Raw genomic sequence first — 22,738 nt, forward strand, 5'->3', positions numbered from 1 at the left:
GTCTACTCAGCTCCATTTATTTAATTTCTCCAATAGCTACTTCATAGCTCTGCCATTACTTCAGTATGTCTGAGTTTATCAGGAGTCTGAATTCTAAGGGGCCTATTTATTAATGATTTTTGGCAATAAATTCCTCCGAAAACAGGGTACCGATGCACATTTATTATCAGTGCATCTAAGCAGATCATAGATATCTACAAAGACAGGGAGCGCAAATGATATGAACAGACATATACACAAATGTTTATACTCTTTTCCGCAGTGATAGTTCCAAGATTGCTTCCCTCACTTTCCCTGTATCTTACCCTACTCCTTGGTAATCTCGTGGGTCCGGAGGTAAAGGAACCAGGTGAATCCTCCCGGGATACTGTCCACACAAGATCTTGAGAAAGTCCACATCGGACGAAACGCGTTGATCAGTCTGCTTTTTGACACATTCAGCTTACTGTAGTGACAGGAACCGCCGTCAGAGGGAGTCTACACAGCGCTCACCGGAACAAGCAGGGGACGTGTGTGGACAGTATCCCGGGAGGATTCACCTGGTTCCTTTACCTCCGGACCCACGAGATTACCAAGGAGTAGGGTAAGATACAGGGAAAGTGAGGGAAGCAATCTTGGAACTATCACTGCGGAAAAGAGTATAAACATTTGTGTATATGTCTGTTCATATCATTTGCGCTCCCTGTCTTTGTTGATTTTTACCTTTTTAATATAGGAGCTGCAATACCTCAATATAGAGAGCGCTAACTTGTAAATTTCTACAGATCATAGATATCTGCTGCCTTGCATTTCCCCCCCGAAATATATAGAAGTCCCCATAGATGGCTATGGGCAGGGCCATATGGGCAGAGCATTGCGATAGAGGGATGTTCGGATCCCTCACCGCATCTTACTGCTCTCCCCTCTGGTCACTATTGCAAAGGTGGACACTTTGCGATAGTGACCACAGGAAAAATAGGAGAGGGATATTCCCAGGAACAGCAGTTTTGCATGACTGCTGTTCCTGTTGAAGATTGTTAATAAATATGTACGATATTTCAATCTTCATCTTTGCAATGAGGATTGAAATTGATCGTGCATATACAGTGCTACATAAATAGGGGGCTAGGTAGATAAAACTGGACTGCCCTGGTATAAATGGAATGCTTGTGATACTAGGAGAGAGGATTCAATAAAACTTCAGTGTGAAGTAACAGTCAATAATCAAAGAAATAGAGCAAATAGTATTTTATACACACAGAATAGAGCAACTCCCAAATCACTAGTTTAACAATAACCTAGACAAGGTTCTTCGATGCAGTATTATGCTTCACGGGCCTGGGTATCGTCAGTTTTGAAAACTTTCTTTCACATAGCGAAATGTTTTTCACAATTAATGAGACAGTGATGACAGCTCCTTGGTCAGTAAAATGGTGCAAAACACTGATACATAAACGTCTGCGATGAAACACCAGATAGTCCTCTCTAAATGGCTGGTGGACCGCAGCCAACAAGATTTAAGTTCAGAAGATGTTAAACCAGAAGTGACACTGAAAGCAGGACCTATGGTCATCTAGTTAGGTTCAGCCTTCAGTGTATCTCCTAGGATTCCCACATTCCTGCCATCTTTAAGTGGCGGCCCCTTCTGTGGTAGACATGGGCAGGGGGACATCTCTTTTTCAACAGAAATTCTGCTTAACAATGAAATTACAATTATATTCAAAAATTTCTGCACAGCTGGACAAATTGTATGTTATAATGTTTAGTCAATTGTCTCTTTGAGTTCATACATTCTTAAGATTTGTGGCCACTTACTGGCTGCCAGAATTGCAGTGTGTTAGGGCAGATGCTGACATGACCTCTACATGGTACATTATACATCATTCTTCAGTTGTTGCTGTAATTACTAAATATTTGCTTACAGATCCAAAATAACCCCCCCCCCCAGCAATTATGGCACATGCAAAATGTGATTATATAGCCAGCTAAAGCTTTCTATTATTGCTTTTGGGAATTTTTACACACTGTCCTTTTCTCAAGGCTGCGCCATGTGAAGGCCATTCCATAACCTTTCCATTGCTTACCCTGTAGTTAATTTATGGTTGATTTGATGTAGGTTTTCAATTGTTATCTTCCGGAAAATTATTTTCAGTTTCAATTGTTTGACCCTGGAATTCTCTATATCTGCCAGAAATAAGACCTAATGAGTCTTATTAGATTAAAAATAGTAATTAGTCAAGCGAAAGGGTTATTAAACCTATACAATGTTTAATATTTTCAAGCCGATAAGATCTAAAATATGCTTATGTAAAGTTGTACCATGTAGAAGTTATGTCACTTTCTGTCCAGAGATTGGTGTAAACACTCAGAGGGCCCTAAAATTCTGCAGGGCCCCGGCTGAACCTGCAGGGCAATGAATATTAGGGGCTAGATTTACTAAACTGCGGGTTTGAAAAGTGGGGATGTTGCCTATAGCAACCAATCAGATTCTAGTTATCATTTATTTAGTACATTCTACAAAATGACAGCTAGAATCTGATTGGTTGCTATAGGCAACATCCCCACTTTTTCAAACCCACAGCTTAGTAAATCTAGCCCTAGGGATCTTCAGCCAGCAAGAAACCGACTATTCATTTCAGCTGTTTAAAATAAAACTCATTTTCTATCTTGCAACTGTTCATCTGTGAACCTCAAGTTACATTTTGTCTTGGTATGAACACTGCTACTTTTATCTAACATAACCAAATGTGTTGTTACCAGTCTGAAAGCAAAAAAACATTTATCGTGATTCTAAAAAAAATACTCAAACTCTCATTTCAGATTGTGTGTGTGTGTGTAAAAGCATCACATTATAGCTTGTGAGGAATCACATGTGAATCTGTTTATTACAATGTGTGACCAGCTTTGCGCAGGTTAGGAATTAAGCTTCCAGGAGAGTACAAAACATTCACATAGAAACTGTCCATTATGTGCCCCCACTAAGACACAATAACCCCATCAGTTCAGGAGGTGTCGTACATTTCAGAGCTTAGTGTACAGAGGACAGGTTTATAGAAAAAGCTGGGTGGGCTCTTTCTTGGTCTTGTGGTTTCTTGGTCTGGTGGTTTCTCGCACGTCAGCTTAATTGCATTCACTTCACATTCACACCCAGCTCCCTAGGTATTCCAATGCTTTATAGTGCTTTTTTGGGGCTCTGATTATGCTTTTCACATGAATTCCCCTTATTTGCACTACCATTTTCCTTCTCCTCCATATTTGTTATGAATGAAATCACTGTTACCTCTTATTTCCCTTCACTCCCTAACCCCTGCTGTTCTACGTCAGGTTCCACAAGAGAAGAAGCAAAAGCAGACTGCACAATTTGGAAACCAAATGACTCCAAAAGGGACATATTCTGTTGTGGGGAGAAAGGTGATGCCAAGGCAGACCCTAAGGCTGGCCCAAGAGACGCCCCAAGAGTCGGGCCAAGAGAGGGCCCAAGAGCAGGACCCAATGTGGGTCCCAGGGCAGGGCCAAGTGCTGGGCCTAGAGCTGCTCCTAAATCCCCGAGCCCTGGCCCCAATGGCCTGGCATGCACTTTCTGGATGTGCTTGTTGAGATAGGCCTTTGAGCGAAAGAAGCTGCCGCACTCTGAACAGGGATATCGTTTCTCTGGTTCTGCCTCAATTTTCTTGGGAATCACCAAGTCACAAGCTGCATACGATCCATTAGAACTCTGCTTCTCTGGGGATTTCAGGTCACTTCCATCCGACAGGTCACCATAGGAATCGGAACTCTCCTGTTCTCCGTGCTGACATTTCTCCCCCTCTGCATAATAAGAGAAAATAGTGACAATAAGGCCTGCCATGTTATGTTCATGCAATGAGCCCTGCAAAGCCAATTCCAGGCCACCTGCCCCTATCGGGTTATTATGTGGTACCCTGAACTCTAGAACCAGTAACAATCTACCTTGTGTTTGCAGAGAAAATCCAAAAATGAAATCATACCTGACTAAATCAAATACAGAGTGCCAGAAAACATGTGTTCATACATGTGGCATGACCCAACAATTCTGTCTCCTTTGGAACTTTTAGGTTGCTTTTATATGGCGTGAACCTTTAAATATTCTGTAGTTCCATTTGAGGTAAAGTGTTTCTTTGTCATTAGATAAGTCACTAAATATGTGCTTGAGATTGTTGTTTATAATTATTTGCAAAGATGTAATAGGGGCATCAGTTATTGATGTCTTCAACTCTCAGCCATTGTGCAGATATACTGTAAAATAATAAGGTCTCCCAAATTTGTTACTATATTATTTCCAACAGTGCTCATTTGGGTACGTTTTCTAAATCCTATATATATTTCTGCATACCCGTGATTTCGCTGCACCTGTATTTGCTCCTAAACTGTGAGAAAGCCACATGTATCCACTGCCCCTTCAGAGGCTGGGCATCAACATTTTCGGTGAGTGTGTCATTGATATACCCATGAAGGAGCCTCTCATTTCCCCAAATCAGAGATGTTGTTTGTGCAGGCAGTGTGGTACTCTGCACATACTGGTTATGTCTATATGTATTAGTTGTTCAGAAATTCATCAGTATCATTAGTACCCAATGTTTAGCGCTTCCACTGGTAATGTAACAAGCACCTAACAACCCATTCTAGCTCACAGTTGCGCCCCCCTCTGCACGGACAGCCGGCTGTGCAACGCTTGCCTTTCACGCCACAGGTCCGGACACAGTGGAACAGCGCTGCACCATTTTGGACGGACTCCGGCCGGTGAGGGCCCGCGCTGAGGAGGGCGCCATGATGTGTTTTTACATGGACCTTTAAGTATGAGGCAGAGGAGAAACCTAAACAAGATAAAAGCAGGTAAGACGCTGCCACAGACAGACCTACAGCTGATCCCAGTCATCACTGACATATCCACACACTGTTCATTCAGTTACTATACACACACACACACTGCCCTCGTACAATGCTGAATAACTAGTTACGCCTAATATACCAAAACCTGTCTGTTTCCTGATATATTAAATACTGCAAAGTAACCTGTACTGTCTAATGATATGGTGCCTGTTCACTACACTTCTACTGGGGGTATAATTACTAAACTGCGGGTTTGTAAAAGTGGAGATGTTGCCTATAGCAACCAATCAGATTCTAGCTGTCATTTTGTAGAACGTACTAAATTAATGATAGCTAGAATCTGATTGGTTGCTACAGGCAACATCTCCACTTTTTCAAACCAGCAGTTTAGTAAATGTACCCCCTGATCTAGTAACTGCTAGGTACTATATCACTGGTAAGCTGTGTATTCCAGGACAACTCCTTGGCTTCTGATGAGTTACTGCTGTTTCCTACAAAATAATAATGACCTTGCTGACTATCTTCTGGCCACAATAATGCTTACTTGTGTAATGCTTCATGACTACAGAGAAACTTTTCCTCATCCCAAATATGAAGTGCTCATAAGTTATCTTCCGAATTGCACAAGGTTCATCAAGTTTTTTTGAAACAAGATTTGCTTAACTTACCAACTGCTTTCCTGACCTAAGACAGATCACTGACCCATTGTTCTGTGGTCTGTAATACTCACTCAGACTCCTTGTTCATGATCTTGTGATCCACATATTAGATTATATATTGTCCTCTTTTAGAGCTTACTAAATGACTGTCCCTGACCTTAAATACTTTGCTCAATTTTAGCCTAATATAAAGATGGTCACACAAATTGCAATCAGATCGTGCATAGATTGCAAATGATCAGATCTGATTATACACCGAGGGTGAAAATCACAGATTTGAAATTTTATGAACACACGCTCCCTCCATATATCAAGAATGCCCTAGTTCGATTTATTGTTGCTTAAGCACACCCCTTTCACTTACAAATCAGCCAGTATCATCACTACCCAACCAGCTAATCAAGTTTTCATTGTTTAGAATGGGGTCATTCTTCCCTCTTAAGCTATGTGATCTGAAATGACAAGTGTTGAAAACTGAATTTGTTAGGAAAAATCCCTAATGCACCTTTGCATTAAACAGCAGATTAGCCTTCTAGGTGAAGTTCTCATTAGATTAAATTCTTAACTCTTTCATATGCAGACTCCTCATCTTAGAGGTAACAATGTATGTGGCCACACACTCTACAAGGATAAGCCAGTTTCTTCAAAGTTGGCTGACCAATTATATGTGTGTGGCCAGCTTAAGTAAAATCTGAATCTATTCTATATCATTTGTGTCTCTTCACTTGCTTTCTTCAGAGGTTGTAGGCAATTTACCCACAACTAGTAAGCTGAAACTATTCCTTGGTTCTAGTAACCACTAACACAGAGGAACATTAATAATGTACATTACATTGTGTTACTATCATGATCCCAGCCAAATCCGTTTTAACGGCTATACCCCATGCATCATACGCACACATTCCACGCAGCACAAACGCACTCCTGCACTCATCCTGTCCCTCATTTTTTGTAAGTCTGATCAGGTCACATTCTACAACATTTTAATGCTGTTGGTCTCAATGAAGGACAATAACAACACCTTTGTTCTACGAGTGACCCCTGTCTTGGACATAGCTGGTTGCAGTGGATCTACCCTTCTATTACCTCGGTTACAGATGGTACAGAAGTTGCTGGGTCCCTCGCTGTGTTTCTTCAGATGATCGGCCATATAGGCAGCACGTAGGTATTTCCCACACACCTGACATGGTACCTTGTCCTCATGACATGCCAAGTGTGAACGCAACCGGTCACGTGTGGCAAAGGAAGCATTACATGTCTGAAAGTAGAGGCATATAAATTGTATGTCAAAATGATTTCAGGAGGATCACAAGGTGCGTTTTTATTCCGTTGTCTTTTGTTTGCAATAGCAGCTTACAGGAAGTTATCTGACGCAGAACTTGTTCTTAATTATGCTGCACATAGATAAAAATCCCTACACATACATAGTTACATAAGTAACTGCACAATGGCAAACAGAATAAAATATGTACTTGGTTGTATGGTGAACAAATCCTCTTACAAATACATAAATGGTAATTTATGTATTTGTACAGAAAAATGCAGTGGAGCCGCGCAAATGTTAATTCTTTTTGTTTTATGCCATTATCAGTCTGTTTCTATATTTGTACCTGTTATAGATCTATGCATGGAATACCACATGAATGGAATTTAGCTGGATGGTGTTACTCCATGCTGAATGTGGACTAGCAGCAGTATTGTACCTGAATCCACAAGACAGCCTGTCATGGCGGCAAGAAATATTCTGATGAACTTAATTGGTGGCTAAAAAAATGTACACCAATTACTGGCCTTATAGCTGCCTCAGTATTTGGTATTCTAACACTCAGATTAAGTATAAGTAGACTAGTAAATTGTGCTGTCATTTCCTGCAATTGTTCTAGTTTCATAATTATTGGAAGTATTAAAGTAAATGTTGTTATTATTAATGCATGTTTTTCCCCTATCTAAAATGAAGAAGAAAAATGTCAACATGATACAACAATATCTTTATGATCTTTATGTATACCGGGTGCATATTATAATGGAAGTGTTGAACAGACTAAGGGGGGGGAAGGGGGTGTAACTAACCATGAAGTGCCATAGGAGCATTGTGCGATGTGCTCCTGCGCACACTTCCATTTAAGATTATACTTAAAACTCAGACTGAACAGCGCTTCTGAGTCTATTGAACGGATGGAGGCACTCACAGAACTTAAATTGTTTATTTAACAAATAATAATCATTTCACCTATTCCAGTCCTGTGACTGCTTTCATCTTGACTTGTAGTTATGTATACACTGCTTGAGTGGACCGAGAATTGAATGAAATATTATTAACTCACTGTAAAAACAGGTCTGGTCAATGAGTGTAAAATCGCCTCCAGACATGAAAGGGTTTAAAACAAAAATGTACCCTACTTACACATTTACATAGGCACACCAGCATCTGTGCACTGCAGCCGTCACACACAGACATTCATGTATACCATAGGTGAACCGCTTCCTATGTTATTCTATGAAACCTGGTGAGGCTATTGGAATAGACCATGCTAGGTAGGGGAAGGTGATTCCATCAGCTTTTATACACACGTGGACAGGGAGTTACCGATATGGGGATATACTCAGAGACATACCATGGAGTGCATTCAAACAGACACACAGGCCTAGAGACTCTCGTGTTACTCAGGCCCATTAAATCACCAGTCCCGCTTCCTTGGTCCGAAAAGTATTTGTTTTCGCTTTTCTTTTCATGTTGGATTACCTGTCCTCCTCCTCTCTCCTGCTCACTGCGCACTTGACTGGGAAATCCTTCTGCAGTTTTCTAGTTTGGAAAAAAATGGGTGTAAAATCATTTTTGTGGGCCCTTCCAATAGGAGAAAGGTGATTTTCAAAACTTTATCACGCCCTGATCAGCAGATCACTGTTATCTCAGCAGGGGACATGAAAGCATTATTATTAATTACTACCAGTAAGACATGAATGCAATTTCAAAGCAAATGCGGTTCTGCTTAATTCTTGTGACTCTTGCTCACACTGGATTGGAAGATACAGGAAATGGATAATAGTATATTAATAACAGACTGCAGAAATAGTCACTTTAAAGTGGGACTGGTGCTTTAAGTCACACAGGATAAGTCTCTGACATTCTTTCACTCTCACACTATTGTAACTACCAGTCCCCCTTCCCTTATTCCTCTTCCATACCTCACACTTGTGGGGTCTCTCTGATGTGTGAACTTGTTTTATATGTCCATTGAGGTGGTCCGGCCTGTGGAGGAAAGTGCATTACACAGAAATTAAGTGATAGATTGAGGCAGAGATCATTACACAGTGAGAGAAAATACCCTAAAGTAAAGTGCACTTATTGGAGAGAAAAATAAAATCACCCCATAAATACAGAAAGCGAGAAAAGGACGCACATGGCAAAATACACCACGGGGAGGGAGACATGGTATACAAAACGAATAGGGTCATTTAATGACATGCTGTAAATGTGCAGTAATCTGTAGCATGCAGTCAGCAATAAGGACTGATAGGTTCAGTACAAGCTATATTAATGAAAACAAAACGTGACAAACAAAAATATAATTCGAGAATGGTATTGTCATCGACATTTAATGAGATTAGTAAATCAGAGTGAATGTCTACCCATCTTAGCTGCAGTCGAAACCCTGTATAAAAATGCTGTGGTCAAAAAATGTGAGCAATTGTGTTATATCTGTGTGTGCTTTATGCTTAGATATATAATCATAAACAGATCAATTAAAGTCTACATAAGGTGTGCATTGTGTGGGCATTTCTGCACTGTTTCTCTTTCCTCGCATATCCACACATGCTTAGTTGCTGCCTCTAACACCCTCCCCTATCTCTCCCTCTCCTTTACAGGGGGGAGGGTGCACTCCACATTTTCCTGGTGGGGGAGGAGAGTCTGCCTTTGTAGTTCTTCTGGCACCCCTCCCTAAATCATTTGGACCAATCACTGAGAACAGTCTGCAATCCTCCATTTGGGTGGGGGGCCCTTGGTGCACACGTTCTGAGATGGCGTCCCATGGGCAATTGAAAACGGGGGGGGGGGGGAACGAATAATATTTTGTATGCGAACAAGTTATATTGCAAGGGACATGTAGACATAAGTAACAGGAAACTACCCTCGCCCCCAGGGGAAAAAAGAACTGCACTCTATAGCTTATAGAATGCAGTTTGTCGATAGCAGCTTACTTATAACCAGATCTCCTCTCTGATCTCTCCTACTACTACACATAAATACATGTTTCTATTGCTTTCTATACTAGAAGTAGTCATTATCATCTCCTAGTGTCCTATTTGCTTGGAAAATGTGCAATTCAAGTTACTGCAAAGTACAACAGCTGTTTGGGGAGAAAATTTATGTAGCTTTTAATGGCAATTGCAAATCAAAAAAATAACATTATTCGAAATCTGTATTTGTTTTTGCTTTATTTTCTATGTATGTTGAATTAAACTATGGGAAGTTGTTCTGTTTGAAGAAGCTTGTTCCCTTGTGAATATGAACTGCCACAATAATAGCCTAGAGTAGGCAAATTGTTTGACCTATACATTTTAACAAAATCATGCCACCTAGTGGAGAGTTATCATGAAAAACTGCAAATCTTTTCACCAATGCATGTTTCTGAAATGAATGCTACACATACTACTCCAAACCCTTGTTTTTTGTAGTGAAAGTAAACCTTACTTAAAGTATTTAATATACCACATGTATAACTTTTTAAGTCACTGTTCAAATCTCGTTATTCATTTCATATGCTATAATTTTGCCTAGGTATACCAGCGAGCTACATAACACAGAAGCTCTCACTGCACATACTCCTGTTCATGACTTGTCATTAGATCTATGCCCATGCTTCTAAAAAGCAATTACCCAAATTGAACCATATCCTATTATATGCTTTTCCCTGAGCTTTTCAGCCATGTATTTATATCATCAGGCAAAGCGTCTTATTTCCATGGTTACACATGATTTTTCAGTTCTCTGCTATGCGCTCTGCATTGGATACAAATGTAACACGAGAGCAGCTCTGTGTCGTATCCAAGGAAAGGAAACAACTCTACCACATGATTTAATTACATAGATGAAAAACATAAAATGAGCCCAAAAGGATAATGTGTGAAGTTAAAGTTGTAGTAGGGTGTGTTCAATATATAACTAAAAGACATGTGAAAATAGACGCATTTAAGGATTTACAAACCACACAGAACAGTGCACTTTGAGTCTGCATCTCTATATTTGTTGTAAGTATTGTGAAACATGTCCTGCTAACCTTTACCATCGCTCAATCTACTGTAAATCATCCCAATAAGTAAAAGCCTTGTGTGCACATGCTCCCTAAAACTCTATGTTAGGCTGCACTCACCTAGAAAATCCTTTTCCACAGCTTTGGCAGATGTAGGGTTTCCCTACAGAGCCATCATGTGAGCGAACATGGTACGACATTCGGTCTTTCCGTTTGAACCGCAGTCCACACACAGGACAAGAGTATGGCTTCTCTCCAGAGTGAGACAGCTTGTGCCTGTTCAGGTGGTACACATCCCGAAAGATCTTTCCACACAGATCACAAGCTACCTGTTTCCTCGCTCTATTTCTCTTTCTAGGGGTGCCTGGTTCCTCTTGGGCTAAGCCATTTTCTCCTAGACGTTGTGTTTGAAGGTCACCATATCCCAGTTGCAGGCTGGTGACTCCATGCTGTGCCTCATGCTGGCGCAGTCGTAAGGGATCTGTGAAGACCTTATCACAAAGGCCACAAGGAAGCACCCCTACATCCCGCAAGCCACCCACTGCTCCAAACAGCACAGAGTCTAATACACTGGGCTTTCTCGGCCTCCCGCGGCCTCGCTTTGAACCAAGTCCTTGTACTCCCACTTGGTATTGAGAGGGAAGAATTTGTGAAGTTCCTCCAAGAGCTAGAAGAGAAGCCTGACTTGGCACAGCTGGTCCTGGGCGTACAGAGTCTTCTTCCTCTTCCCCTAATGACCCTGCAATGCCTGAGCCACTCATCACAGTCCCATTGGTCATGTCTAATGGAAAGCCAAGGTCAGAAGCTCCTGATCTAAAAAGCATGAGTTCTGGTCGTGTAGGGGGCACAAGGATTTGTACATTGGATTGCTTAATGACCTCCTGACAAATGTCAATAACTGAGCGCATCAGCAAAAACTTGGCAGCTGTCATAAGCTCTGGAAAACTCTCCAGTCGGATAATGATGCGAGCAGTATATGCAAAGTCCAAAATGTCCCCGAAAACCTTGGAGCTGATGGTGTGCATCTCAAGCTCCCGTGGCGTTGGCCCCTCTGCCTCTCCAAGCACAGACTCAAAGTACTGACTACAGGCTGCCAAAACAGCACGGTGGGCCGGAAAGCTATCTTCACCAACACGTAGAACTACATCACAAAAGCGTCCCCCACTCTTGCGTTGCTGGTTCAGTTGATTGAGAACATCTGAGCTGTGCTGGCTCACCTGGTATGTGTAGTATGATGGCCCACAGGCCTCTGACAAACGCTCCATACTGGCGGGATGTGGATCCAAAGGCATGTAATTGAGACCTAAGAGAGGTAGTAGAGACTACTGCAATAAGGTCATTTAAAACTGCTTGAGACAGATGATGGTGATAAAAGAATGTTTTAGTGATGTTAAGAGTATCTAATACTCGGAAACGGGTAGTAAGATACCCACATTCAGTGCTTCAATGTCCTTATAATTACAGATAGCTGTTCTATATAGTTATACAGTACAAGTGAGCTACTAACAGGTCAACCACAATTTGAAAAGTTAAACATAACAAGCTGGTATTTCTGTTACAGATGTTAAAAAGTAGGCTAATATAGTACAATATGCTAATACAGTATATTGTTCCATCCATTTACAAAAATGAAATACAGTTGTTGGAGTTCCATATCACTGTGATGATGTGTTGGGAGGTTAATAAGTGAACTATATTTACAAGAAACAGATGAAGTACAAATGTTTGCATCTTGGCAGAAAACAGATGTTTGCATCTTGGCAGAAACCAGTGGGCACAGTTGTCATTGGCATGAAGAGTGAAAAGCAATGGATGTCCCACTATATTATTATAAAAGAGGGGCACAAAGGGGGTTTACCTAACTACTGTAGGGAAAGAACAGTGTCGTGAGGAATATGAATTGCACAATTGCAGAGTGAGTAGAGATTGGTTGTGTGCTGTGAATTTGAGGGGGGAACACATACAAGACTGAAGTGTTTGGGGGGCGGGAAAGAGGTGGGAGGTACAGGGCGTATAGTGAGGCCTGAATAACAAGGGACCAGCAGAAGGTTTATTATTAAGGGGTCTATGTGGGGGACTCGTGTTATATATTGGGGTGATGTCACCTGAGTGCGCGTACCCGCGTGGCCCCTCCCCTTGCCCTTACGCGGGTGCGCGCTGCGCGGGCCGGTGGTTTCTGGGGCTCCGGTGTGACTCTCGGTGTGCTGTAGTGCTCTCCTCTCCGCCTCTCCTCCCCGGACACCGGGACCCCCCCCCGCACCGGACACTGGGGCAGCTCTGACCGGATCCTCCGCAGCCTCTTTGTGTCTGATCCCCCCCCGGGCTGAGAATCTGTGTCCGCCCCCCGGTCCCCCCCTCCCTGTGAGCACTCCCCCCGCCCCTGTAAGCAGACTAAGAGACCCCGCACATGCCGACCCCCCCACTTTCACCCCTCCCGGAATAATATGCATATACACTATGGACACAAGGTGATCTGCATCCATGGTGTGCTGATATACACAGCACTCTGCCCCCTCGCAAAACATCAAATGCTATTTCATGCCTGGAGGTAGCCCCTAAAATAATGTTCGTCGTCTATAATCTACTGTAATGAAAACATTCATATATATATATATATATATATATATATATATATATATATATATATATATATATATATATATATTGTACTAATAACCAAAATATTGCCAGTGTGATACATTATAGCAGCCATATGCTGCCTTGGCTATTCAAATATATTTCTCAATCTGTAATGTAACCATATATTCTCAATAATATACCATATGTACTATCTAAATGTGTAGCTAATACAATATGAATATATGTGCACTGAGTAACCCTGGGGTGCCATATAGTTAGTGGCATTTCATGAAAGCCAGTCACCCCTAGGTTAGTCTCAGGCAAAACTTGCTCCCAATTCATTGGATTATCTGGTAATAAGTATTCCAGTTCTTGGATCTCTAAACTGAACTGAGAATTATTATTTTAGTTCAGTCTTGCAAAAATAACAGTTTTTGTCTTGAAGTCATTCATCTTAAAATATTTCAATCTTTCAAACAAATAGATACACAAACCTGAAAATGATTAACTTGCAAAAACATACATGAAAGGCGTAAAGGATGGTGTCACACAAGCAGTTTGAACACTAGAGATTTTCCAGCTAGAAAAGCATTCGTGCTGATACCTTGAAGTGAATAGAAAATGCTCATTTTCTGTTACAGGCGTAGAAATCATTGCATGCAGGGTCTTCAGATATTAATCACTCCCATGTGACGGGGTAAGAGCATTCCCCCTTTACATTAATGTGTCAGCTTGGAGCGATGTGAGCGGTATGAAAAACTGCACTTGTCTAACTGGAAGGGTGCTGTTGTTGGAATCACCTGTGTGATGCCACGCTAAAAACGTATAATTCAAGAAGTGGACAATAATTTACCATGTAAGCGAAAACATATGTTTTGCTTGTAATCAAACTTGGCTTTACTTTTACTTTTTTTTTTTTACTAATCAAACAATTAGTCTTGGTGATCTTTCTGCTTTAATTTCCTGGGTGTACATAATTATTGTACTATTAGTACAGTAGTGATCCATTGAACACTCTGTTTTTCCTCCTGTCCGGTGCTGTAGTGCATTGTGGTGCCCTACAAATAAATGGTTAATAAGTAGAAGGTTTTTTCTATCCATTCTGTTATTTGCGTTTATTTTTTCCTTTTATCCGATTCAAATAATTGGAGAGACATGCAGAGCCGTAACTTAGAATTCTAGCGCCTGGGGCAAGAAAGACAAATGCCACCCCCCTAGCCCTCAATTTTAACCAAATGAACCTAAAATATTCCTAAATTGTACCCCCATTCAGCGTTGCGCCCTGGCCAGTCGCACAGCCCTAGTTATGGCCCTGGAGATATGTCATCATCATCATCTATTTATATAGCAACACTAATTTTTAGTAAGAGCTGTGTATATGCATATATGTTGTGGTTAAATCTTATTTGTCAGTGTTTCATTTTCACAATAATGGAACATATATGACAACTTTCTGGTGTATTGGAGTATTATTTTTTTGCAAACATAAAATGCATACACTGCTCAGCCCCAGGCCTAAGTAAATCACAAATTCATGGGCACAGCGATTAGCATTGCTGCCTCACAGTGTTGGAGTTATGGGTTTCAAATCAGACCAGGGCCTTATCTGTGTGAAGTTTGTATGTTCTCCCCATATTTATATTTATATTGGTAATATAGATTGTGAGCTTCGCTGGAGCAGAAACTGATGTGAATAATTATTCTTTGTAAAACATTGACTAATATGTAGGCACTATATAAAAAATAAATAAAGTTAATGTATTGGGAGAAAAGAAACAACAAACTAGCCTAACTGAATGAAAAACAAGGATGATTGTAAACAAGATTAGGGGGTATATTTACTAAACTGCGGGTTTGAAAAAGTGGAGATGTTGCCTATAGCAACCAATTAGATTAACAGTATAATCAATAATAAATATAGGGTTGGTTTAAAAAGAAATATATTTTTTATATCAAATACATAAATTAGGATGTTTTCTTAATGCGTACTTTACATACAATTAATAGTTATGGTCTATCTATCTTACTTGTTTACACACATTCTGTGTTAGTTAGCGGCACGAATACATGCACTTTTCCTAACAAAGACTATGGGCCTAAGTCATTAAGGAAAGTAAGGCAAAAAAAGGAGTAAATGTTCTCTGGGACAAGCCATGTTACACTGCAAGAGGTGCAAATTAGTTTATTATTTTGCAAATAAGTAAATACTGGCTGTTTTTCATCTAGCACACAAATACTTGATAGCTTTATGTTTACACTGAAATTTAAAGTTGATCTAGGACATTCCCTACCTGAATTATAACACATTTTAAATTTACATCCCCCTCCAATGCAACATGGTTTTGCCCAGGTGCAAAGTTTCTCTTTTTTTATGCTTTGCTCTCCTTAATGACTCAGGACCTATGTGATCAGATACGCAGTTGCGTTAATTGACAGAAGGTCAGTTTATGAGCATGCGCAGAGGTATTTTACTCAGATACGGCATGTGAACGAACTTACGTCCAAACATGAATCAGGACCAATTTATTTATTTACATTTTTGCACTATGTATAAAAAATAAATAAAAATAAAACATTTTTGTCCCCAGGAGAGAGCATAAGAAAACAGAGCATACTGTCTGCAAAAGCCTTCACTAATACTGTGTTCTGCTCAATCCCAGGAGGCAGGGGAGCAGTGATGTAGGAATGTAATCTCCCAGGAGCACAAGCCAAGGCAAAGTATTTGCACACAGTTTGCTCTGTTTTTTTATGCTCTCTCCCGGGCACACTGGAGCTGTAAGGAATTAGATATCCTGAACCAACTTGCAATTTTCTCATTAAAGAAATCCACCTTTCCAAGGTTTGTATGTAGACCAAATATATCTAGGAAGCCCAGTTTGAAATCAACATGTTCACAAATAACGTGTTCCATTGAGCATGCTATTTCCCTGTGATTTTTTTTGTGTTTCTTTAAAGCACACTATAGATTTTGATTATATGACCACAGTTTCAAGAAAAATCTTTTTACATATAATGTTTTTTAAATTATTGTAAGCAAAGACGTGATCATTTGAGCATGACATCCTGCTGACACTATTAAACCACATAAAATGTGCCACAGACAAGTTGCATTTACATGTTTGTTAACTGTTAAGGCAAAATCACTTGAGATGATAAAAACCCTGGAACCGTTTCACGACTTCTTCATGTATAGAAGCCCCTTTTCAAAGGAACACAATATGTTCCAGAGTACTCTGTTGCAGGATAGATTGGTAACTGATGTTCGCTCTGAGACAAACGCCAGACAATGATCATGTGATGATGGGAAGTTCACTGTCTACGTTTGTTTATGGCTAAATGTTACTTGTTGTATTTTTAGTTAAGTAAGCATATGAAACAAGTGTAAGTAGGTACAGACTGTGCTATGATCCTATACTTTGCAGCTGCAATAACTGTGCTGAATGCATCTGAACAATGACACATGGGAGTGGACTGGAGTAACACTTAAATTTCACAGTGGGTTTGTACCCATAGTCACTAACACTGGATAGCACTGACCAGCCATGCAGTGTTGCAGACCATCCATGCAAACCATTAGGGGCAACTATTGCTGGGAAGAAGCTGTTTAGTCAGGCAAGCAGCAGCACTACTTCATATCTTGATCTGATGGGCAGAGGTGCCAAGAGGGGGAGAGCAGATACAAAGTACAGGGGCTCTGGCATGTCTGGGGGGCGGGGGGGGGGGGTGCTCACATGCCTGTGTAGTGGGAGGAGCCCCCAACCTGATTTGACCATGCGCCCTTCAGGAGCTATGGAAGGGGCCCCAATTAGTTGCTGTATTGGGGCCCAAAATCTCTCTTGGTGGCCGTGCTGATGAGGTACAAAGGTTTGAAAAAAAATGTTTTTGACAGGGGAAAGGGGGCCCAATGATTACTTTTGCACACAAGTCTGCATTTATAAAATGCCTCTGATATCCCTGAATGTGAGTGATAAGAAAGTTGATGTAGATTCCATGGTGTCGTGATTATGGCATAATCAGGAGTTTGAAAATAATATGAGTACCTGTGAGGTAACTGTAGGTAAGTAAACCAGTAACCAGGAGGTTAATGGATGTTGAATATAACTGGCCTGGATCCTGCCGCATAAAGGAATGTTTATAAGCAGAGAGGCCTGGAACCCAGATAAGACCAGCATGTCATCTATGGTTTATGCCCAGCCCAGATGGTGTGCCTACAGAGGACAATGGTTGAGGATCTTCCCCAGGTCTCTATGTTATCTCCTATAGAGAAACTGCATAAAAGCAATACCTTTCTTAATCCATATTTGAGAAGACCACTGTATATAGTTCTAATCAGAGACACTAGCTACATGTGTCAAGCATGGATGTCAGTTTTTTCAGGAAAAGAGAGAGATCAAGGGGTAAATGTATCAAGCTGCAGGTTTGAAGAGCGGTGTTGCCAATAGCAACCATCCATATTCTAGCTATCATTTTGTAGAATGAACTAAATAACTAGAATCTGATTGGTTGCTATAGGCAACATCTCCACTTTTTAAACCCGCCGGAAACTTGCAGCTCGATACAAATAATTACCAAATAATTTGCCATAGTTGTGTGTCATATATAAATGTGCATAAAACCACAACTTTCAGTTATAAAATTCATTAATAAAATGTGTGTGAACAACCAGGCAATCAAAAGCAGTCTTAACAAACAGTTTAACATACTCAGTCCCTTGACCTTACATGGATGGGGTTGAAAGGGAAATTTGAAGAGATTGAAGGGGCCAGTCTGATACTGAGAAGGTGTTCATTTTATAGCCTTCTCCTAAGCAGCAGAACATGAGAAGTACATGAGTTTTCTGTTTATATTTTTATTCCTGTTTATTTTAACCCTTTACTTTGCAGTGTTGTTCTCAAAGCACATGACTTTAAATAACATTTAAATGTGTATCCTTTCCTTGGCAGAGGTGCTCTCAAGCAACATCTAAATGGGTGTTTACAGTAGTTGTTTCAGAATTTCCAATACTGATCAGTAGATTTGTATGAATACAATGCTGAAAATAATGTTTTGTTTTACATTTTCAATGCTTGCCTAATAAAGGGTTAATAAACTATTTTGCACTTGTGTTTTTGTAGGTCAATCCTTTTAATACAATAAACATTACAACTTTATTATATTAAGCGCCATTTAATAACGTTCTGTCTTTGTGTTCTTAAAGTATTCACATGACAGATAGGCTTGGTTGCTATAAGGCTACATTTAAGTTAGATTTTTTTGGCCAACAGGATCTTTGATTAAGTTAAGTTGTGATTGTATTTTAGGATATGTCAGGGAAAAACTGAAAAAAAAAAGATTAACCAAAGATCCTATTTCATTGGGATGTGCCAAACTAGGGATTACAGGTTCTTACTGGATGGATAATAATATGGCATAAATCTTAAAATCGAAATTAAGAAGGGAGATTGACAGTAAACAGAACATCTTTAGAGAATCTCCTGTATTAGATCTGGAAAATACAACAATATGAGTTATAAGAGCCTGTGGTCTAAATATGTGCTCTAAGCCTATGACTTTAAAAGTACATAGCATAAAAGGAGATAATTCCTTTATGAAGATTTTCTAGTATAAACTAGTAAGACCATGATGTCCTTGATGTCTTCCATTAGGAATCTTTTTTCTCCTTTTATTTTTTTAACCTTTTATTTTCAAACCTTATAAAAATACAAAAACACATAACATAAAAAAAGACGCAAATGAACAGCCCAATGGCAACATACAATTATTTGCAGTTTGACAGAACGACAATATAAGGCAACAGTTTTATATCCTTGTACATCTAGTGGATCGGGAATGGACTTTCAGTAGGAATCTTAATTATTACTAACTTTCTCCTGTTGATGAAAAGGAAATCCAATAGGTTTGCTTACTCAGAACTTTAGGAATAACCACTTTCTAGAGATAGAATTTGGTCAAAAATGTGCTCTATCCTCGGATACCAGCTCACATAGTGGATTAGACAGATTATATAATTTCAAGTAATTCTCAAATTATTTTGATATATTTCGGGATGAATAATGTAGAACACCCTGAGCATTTTTTTTGTAAATATTTAAGTAATATAAGTATTAAAGCAATGCTTTTTTAATGTGTTGACTAAAGAACTACTGCACTTTTTGACCCACATATAAAAATGTGCTGCACATTTGAAATGCCCTCTTTAGGTATGGAGCATGAAAGTTTTGTCAAACTATTTTGTACTAATGTTGTTTGTGTGACCATTCTATGGTTTGAATGTCTTTTAAGAGTTTCAAGCTTTCTTGTCTGAATTGTTTTATGATAGGCTCCTAATTTGGTCTATCAACAAAAAATGCTTTCATTTCCATTACCAGGATGACCAAGGTATAACCTCCAACAGCCTAGTTTCTACATAAGTCAGGCTGTAGTCTGTCCAAGTGATGGATGGAAGTGTGCTCTGTAATAGATTTATGGTGTGATGTGCAAGAATAACTATTCAATTCTCATATAAGACTGATGTGGATGGAGATATTTTACTGTATGGTACACAACTTGCACCGCAACTGAAGCGTGTGTAGAAGTTATACACTGTAGAGTTGCTACTGAGATAGATTTGCGTTTTGGTAGGATCATTGGATTTATGGATCTAGAGAAAGTCACCCACTGAGATTAAGGGCTATATTTACTAAACTGCAGGTTTGAAAAAGTGGAGATGTTGCCTATCAGATTCAATCAGATTCTAGCTGTCATGTTGTAGAATGTACTAAATAAATTATAACTAGGATATGATTAGTTGCTATGACATCTACACTTTTTCAAATCTGCAGTTTAGTAAATATACCCCTAAGACTCCTTCAATAAAATTCTCTAATTTATCAAATATGGCTTTTGGCATGGAACATGATTTTCATTAGGAAGATGAATATTGGCAAATGTGTAAGAGACATGTTTGTTCATAACAATACAAGCACCTCTAGATTTATTTTTACTATAATTGCTGTAATTAGGCTATCCAACATTTCAAAACAATGGGGCTTTGCTTAATAAAACAAAATGTGTTTCCTGCACATAAGCAATATCTGATTGTTCAGAATGCTAGTAATGTAAAAGTCTGTGCTCTATATTCTGGCCACAGACTCCAAGGGCCTGATGCAAAGTTGGCTGCAAAATGGGTGTAAATTACACTAAACAAAGCTGGATATAGAAATAGTGTATTTACACACATTTGCTGAGCTGTATGCATCTTAAGAACTGTGCAGGTTGGCACTAGTAGCGTATTCACCTGGCTTACACCAGGCACACGTCACACACACACACACACACACACACTTGCGCATAAAAGAAATGGATAAAAACATGGGTGCAACCAATACATTCACTATTAGGCATCAATAATATGTAAAAAAAACAACTCTCAAACACAAGAGAAACTACTGTCATTACACTGGCACCCAAAACATGCTGCTTAGTTCACATAGGGGGCGCTGCCTCTTGCTGTACACATGGGAGGATTGCAGAGTAGGGAAAGCTGTGCCGTAGTCCAGAGGAAATGACTAGCTAGATTGATGTTCTTAGCAGAGTGCTGATTACAGAAATTGAGAGAAAGTGTTTGTAGCCTGAAAAATTTGATGAGCAGTGCAGGAGTGTGAGCATTGAATGACTTAATCCAAGAGCTGTGTCAGGACCAGGTACTGCATTCTTCTTCCAGATCTGGGAGAGCCAGGATCAACTGAATCATATATTCTTGGTGTCTCTACCTCCACTGCGGGAGAAGAACGACCGCTTGTCTAGGAAACGGATCCATCTACACTGGTTTCAGACAGGGAATGTAGAACACCAGATGAATCCAAAAGAAAAGTGGAACTGTAGCCTGTACGCTACTGGACTTATCCTCTGATTGGGTATGGACCAATGTATCTAGGCCCCAGTTTGAACAAGAACATCTTCAGAGTGTTGTTCATGTGGAGCCACACTATCGCCTACCGAGCGCATTGTCCAGTCCCGATACTATCTCCAAGGGAAGTCCATGCAGCCGGAAGACCTCCTTGGTGAAGATTTGGGATAGTTTGTGTGCTGGTGGCATTTCTTCAAGGTTGTGAAGTGATCCACTACCACCAGAATGGTGGTGTTGTCTTGACAGGGACATCAAGAGCCTGGAAGATAGTGTCTGTGGCACCATGTTATAATGAAGTTGAACTGGGTTAGGAAACGTGCCTGTTGAGAGTTCAACCTCTTGGCCCTCTGAATATACTGCAGGTTCTTGTGGTCATTGATGAGTGAGAAAGGGAATCTGGCCCCTCTAGAAGGTGCCTCCACTCAGTAAAAGCCAGGATAGTGGCCAGCAGTTCCCCACATCATAGTTGAGCTTGACAGAAGTGAACCTTTTAGAAAGAGCATGGATGAAGGGCATCCTTGTTGTCAGTCTGGGAGAGTAAGGCTCCAGCTCCACTCTCTGATATATCCACTTCAAGGGTATAGTCCTGACTGGGATCAGGACACCGGGGCATGCGTGCTGAGGTTAAGGGGTTTTTTTAAGTGTAAAAAGCATGTTCTGTCTGCAGAGTCCATGTGTCCTTGGGGGTCCCTAGTCATGGCCATGGTTGGATTAACTACTCTTGAAAAGTTTTGGATAAAAGGTCTACAGTAGATGCTAAAACCCCACAAACATCTGGATGGCCTTGATTCTTCATGGCACCGGCCAACTGAGCACAGCAGAGAGCTTCTCCATTTCCATTCTTATGCTGTGCTGTGATGATGTGTTCCAGGAAACTCACAATGGACTGGTTGAAGGAACTCTACCCCATTTGGCAAATAAATGAATGTCCAGTAGCCTTTGCAGTTCCTCATTCACATGGTTGTGGTGTTTCTAGAGTGTGCTAGAGAAGATAAGTATATCAGCCAGGTAGATGAGGACTGATTTTTGTTATTTAGATTTTGTAATTGGGGAAGGCAGATCCTAAGCAACTGCTAGCCTTGCGCTATAATCATACTCAGCGCTGAAAAGATTTTTTGGTTGGAGATGAGGACTAATGTCTCCAGTAGGTCCCTAAAGAGGGAATTCACATAGGCATTACACAAGCTGAAAGGCACGACCCAATATTCATAGTGACCATACTTTGTGTTGATTACCGCCTTCCATTTGTCTCCCTCTCGTCAGGTTTTAGGCTCCTCGCAGTTCCAATTTGGTGGAGGCGTGGCCCGACGAAGCCTCTAGAAGAGGTCAAAGCATTTTCAAATTCCTTCTATTTTATTGTTCCCCCAAAGTTAGCTACCTGAGACAATTGCCTCTTTATAGGTACACAAATGCTTAGTGTATAATATACATGTGAATTGAAGAGTGCAGGTATTCATATCATCAAATGTTCACTGCTGGGCTTAATGACATTTTACATCATCCTGTCATGTCCCATTCACCTTTCTGGAACA

General features: G+C 40.3%; 1 protein-coding gene across 7 annotated transcripts; it reads right to left on the reverse strand.

Moving 5' to 3' along the window:
- Positions 1-2,845: 2,845 nt before the first annotated feature.
- On the reverse strand, positions 2,846-13,053 carry PATZ1 (POZ/BTB and AT hook containing zinc finger 1). Of its 7 annotated transcripts, none has more exons than XM_075215208.1 (7): positions 12,885-13,053; positions 10,859-12,041; positions 8,673-8,736; positions 8,230-8,289; positions 6,573-6,744; positions 4,674-4,811; positions 2,846-3,786 (listed from the first exon to the last, which is right to left on the reverse strand). In XM_075215208.1, exons 2-7 carry the CDS (start codon positions 12,028-12,030, stop codon positions 3,263-3,265), a joined length of 2,130 nt encoding a protein of 709 aa, XP_075071309.1. In that variant the 5' UTR covers positions 12,031-12,041; positions 12,885-13,053; the 3' UTR covers positions 2,846-3,262. The 7 variants fall into 7 exon arrangements, with proteins under 7 accessions (XP_075071309.1, XP_075071306.1, XP_075071316.1 ...); XM_075215205.1 differs by having other exon boundaries at positions 12,858-13,053; XM_075215215.1 differs by having other exon boundaries at positions 12,844-13,053.
- Positions 13,054-22,738: the final 9,685 nt, after the last annotated feature.

This window comes from Mixophyes fleayi, chromosome 1 (genome assembly GCF_038048845.1).
Source record: "Mixophyes fleayi isolate aMixFle1 chromosome 1, aMixFle1.hap1, whole genome shotgun sequence".
Classification (NCBI taxonomy): domain Eukaryota; kingdom Metazoa; phylum Chordata; class Amphibia; order Anura; family Limnodynastidae; genus Mixophyes; species Mixophyes fleayi.

What these genes read in the sequence shown, in the direction of transcription:
- PATZ1 (XM_075215208.1), bottom strand. Translation starts at nt 12,030, where the DNA reads ATGCCTTTGGATCCACATCCCGCCAGTATGGAGCGTTTGTCAGAGGCC. An exon ending in CTGTACCATCTGTAACCGAG is followed by an intron (nt 4,812 to 6,572) that starts GTAATAGAAGGG and finishes TATCTTGTTTAG; the next exon opens with GTTTCTCCTCTGCCTCATAC. An exon ending in CCGGACCTGTGGCGTGAAAG is followed by an intron (nt 3,787 to 4,673) that starts GCAAGCGTTGCA and finishes CTTATTATGCAG; the next exon opens with AGGGGGAGAAATGTCAGCAC.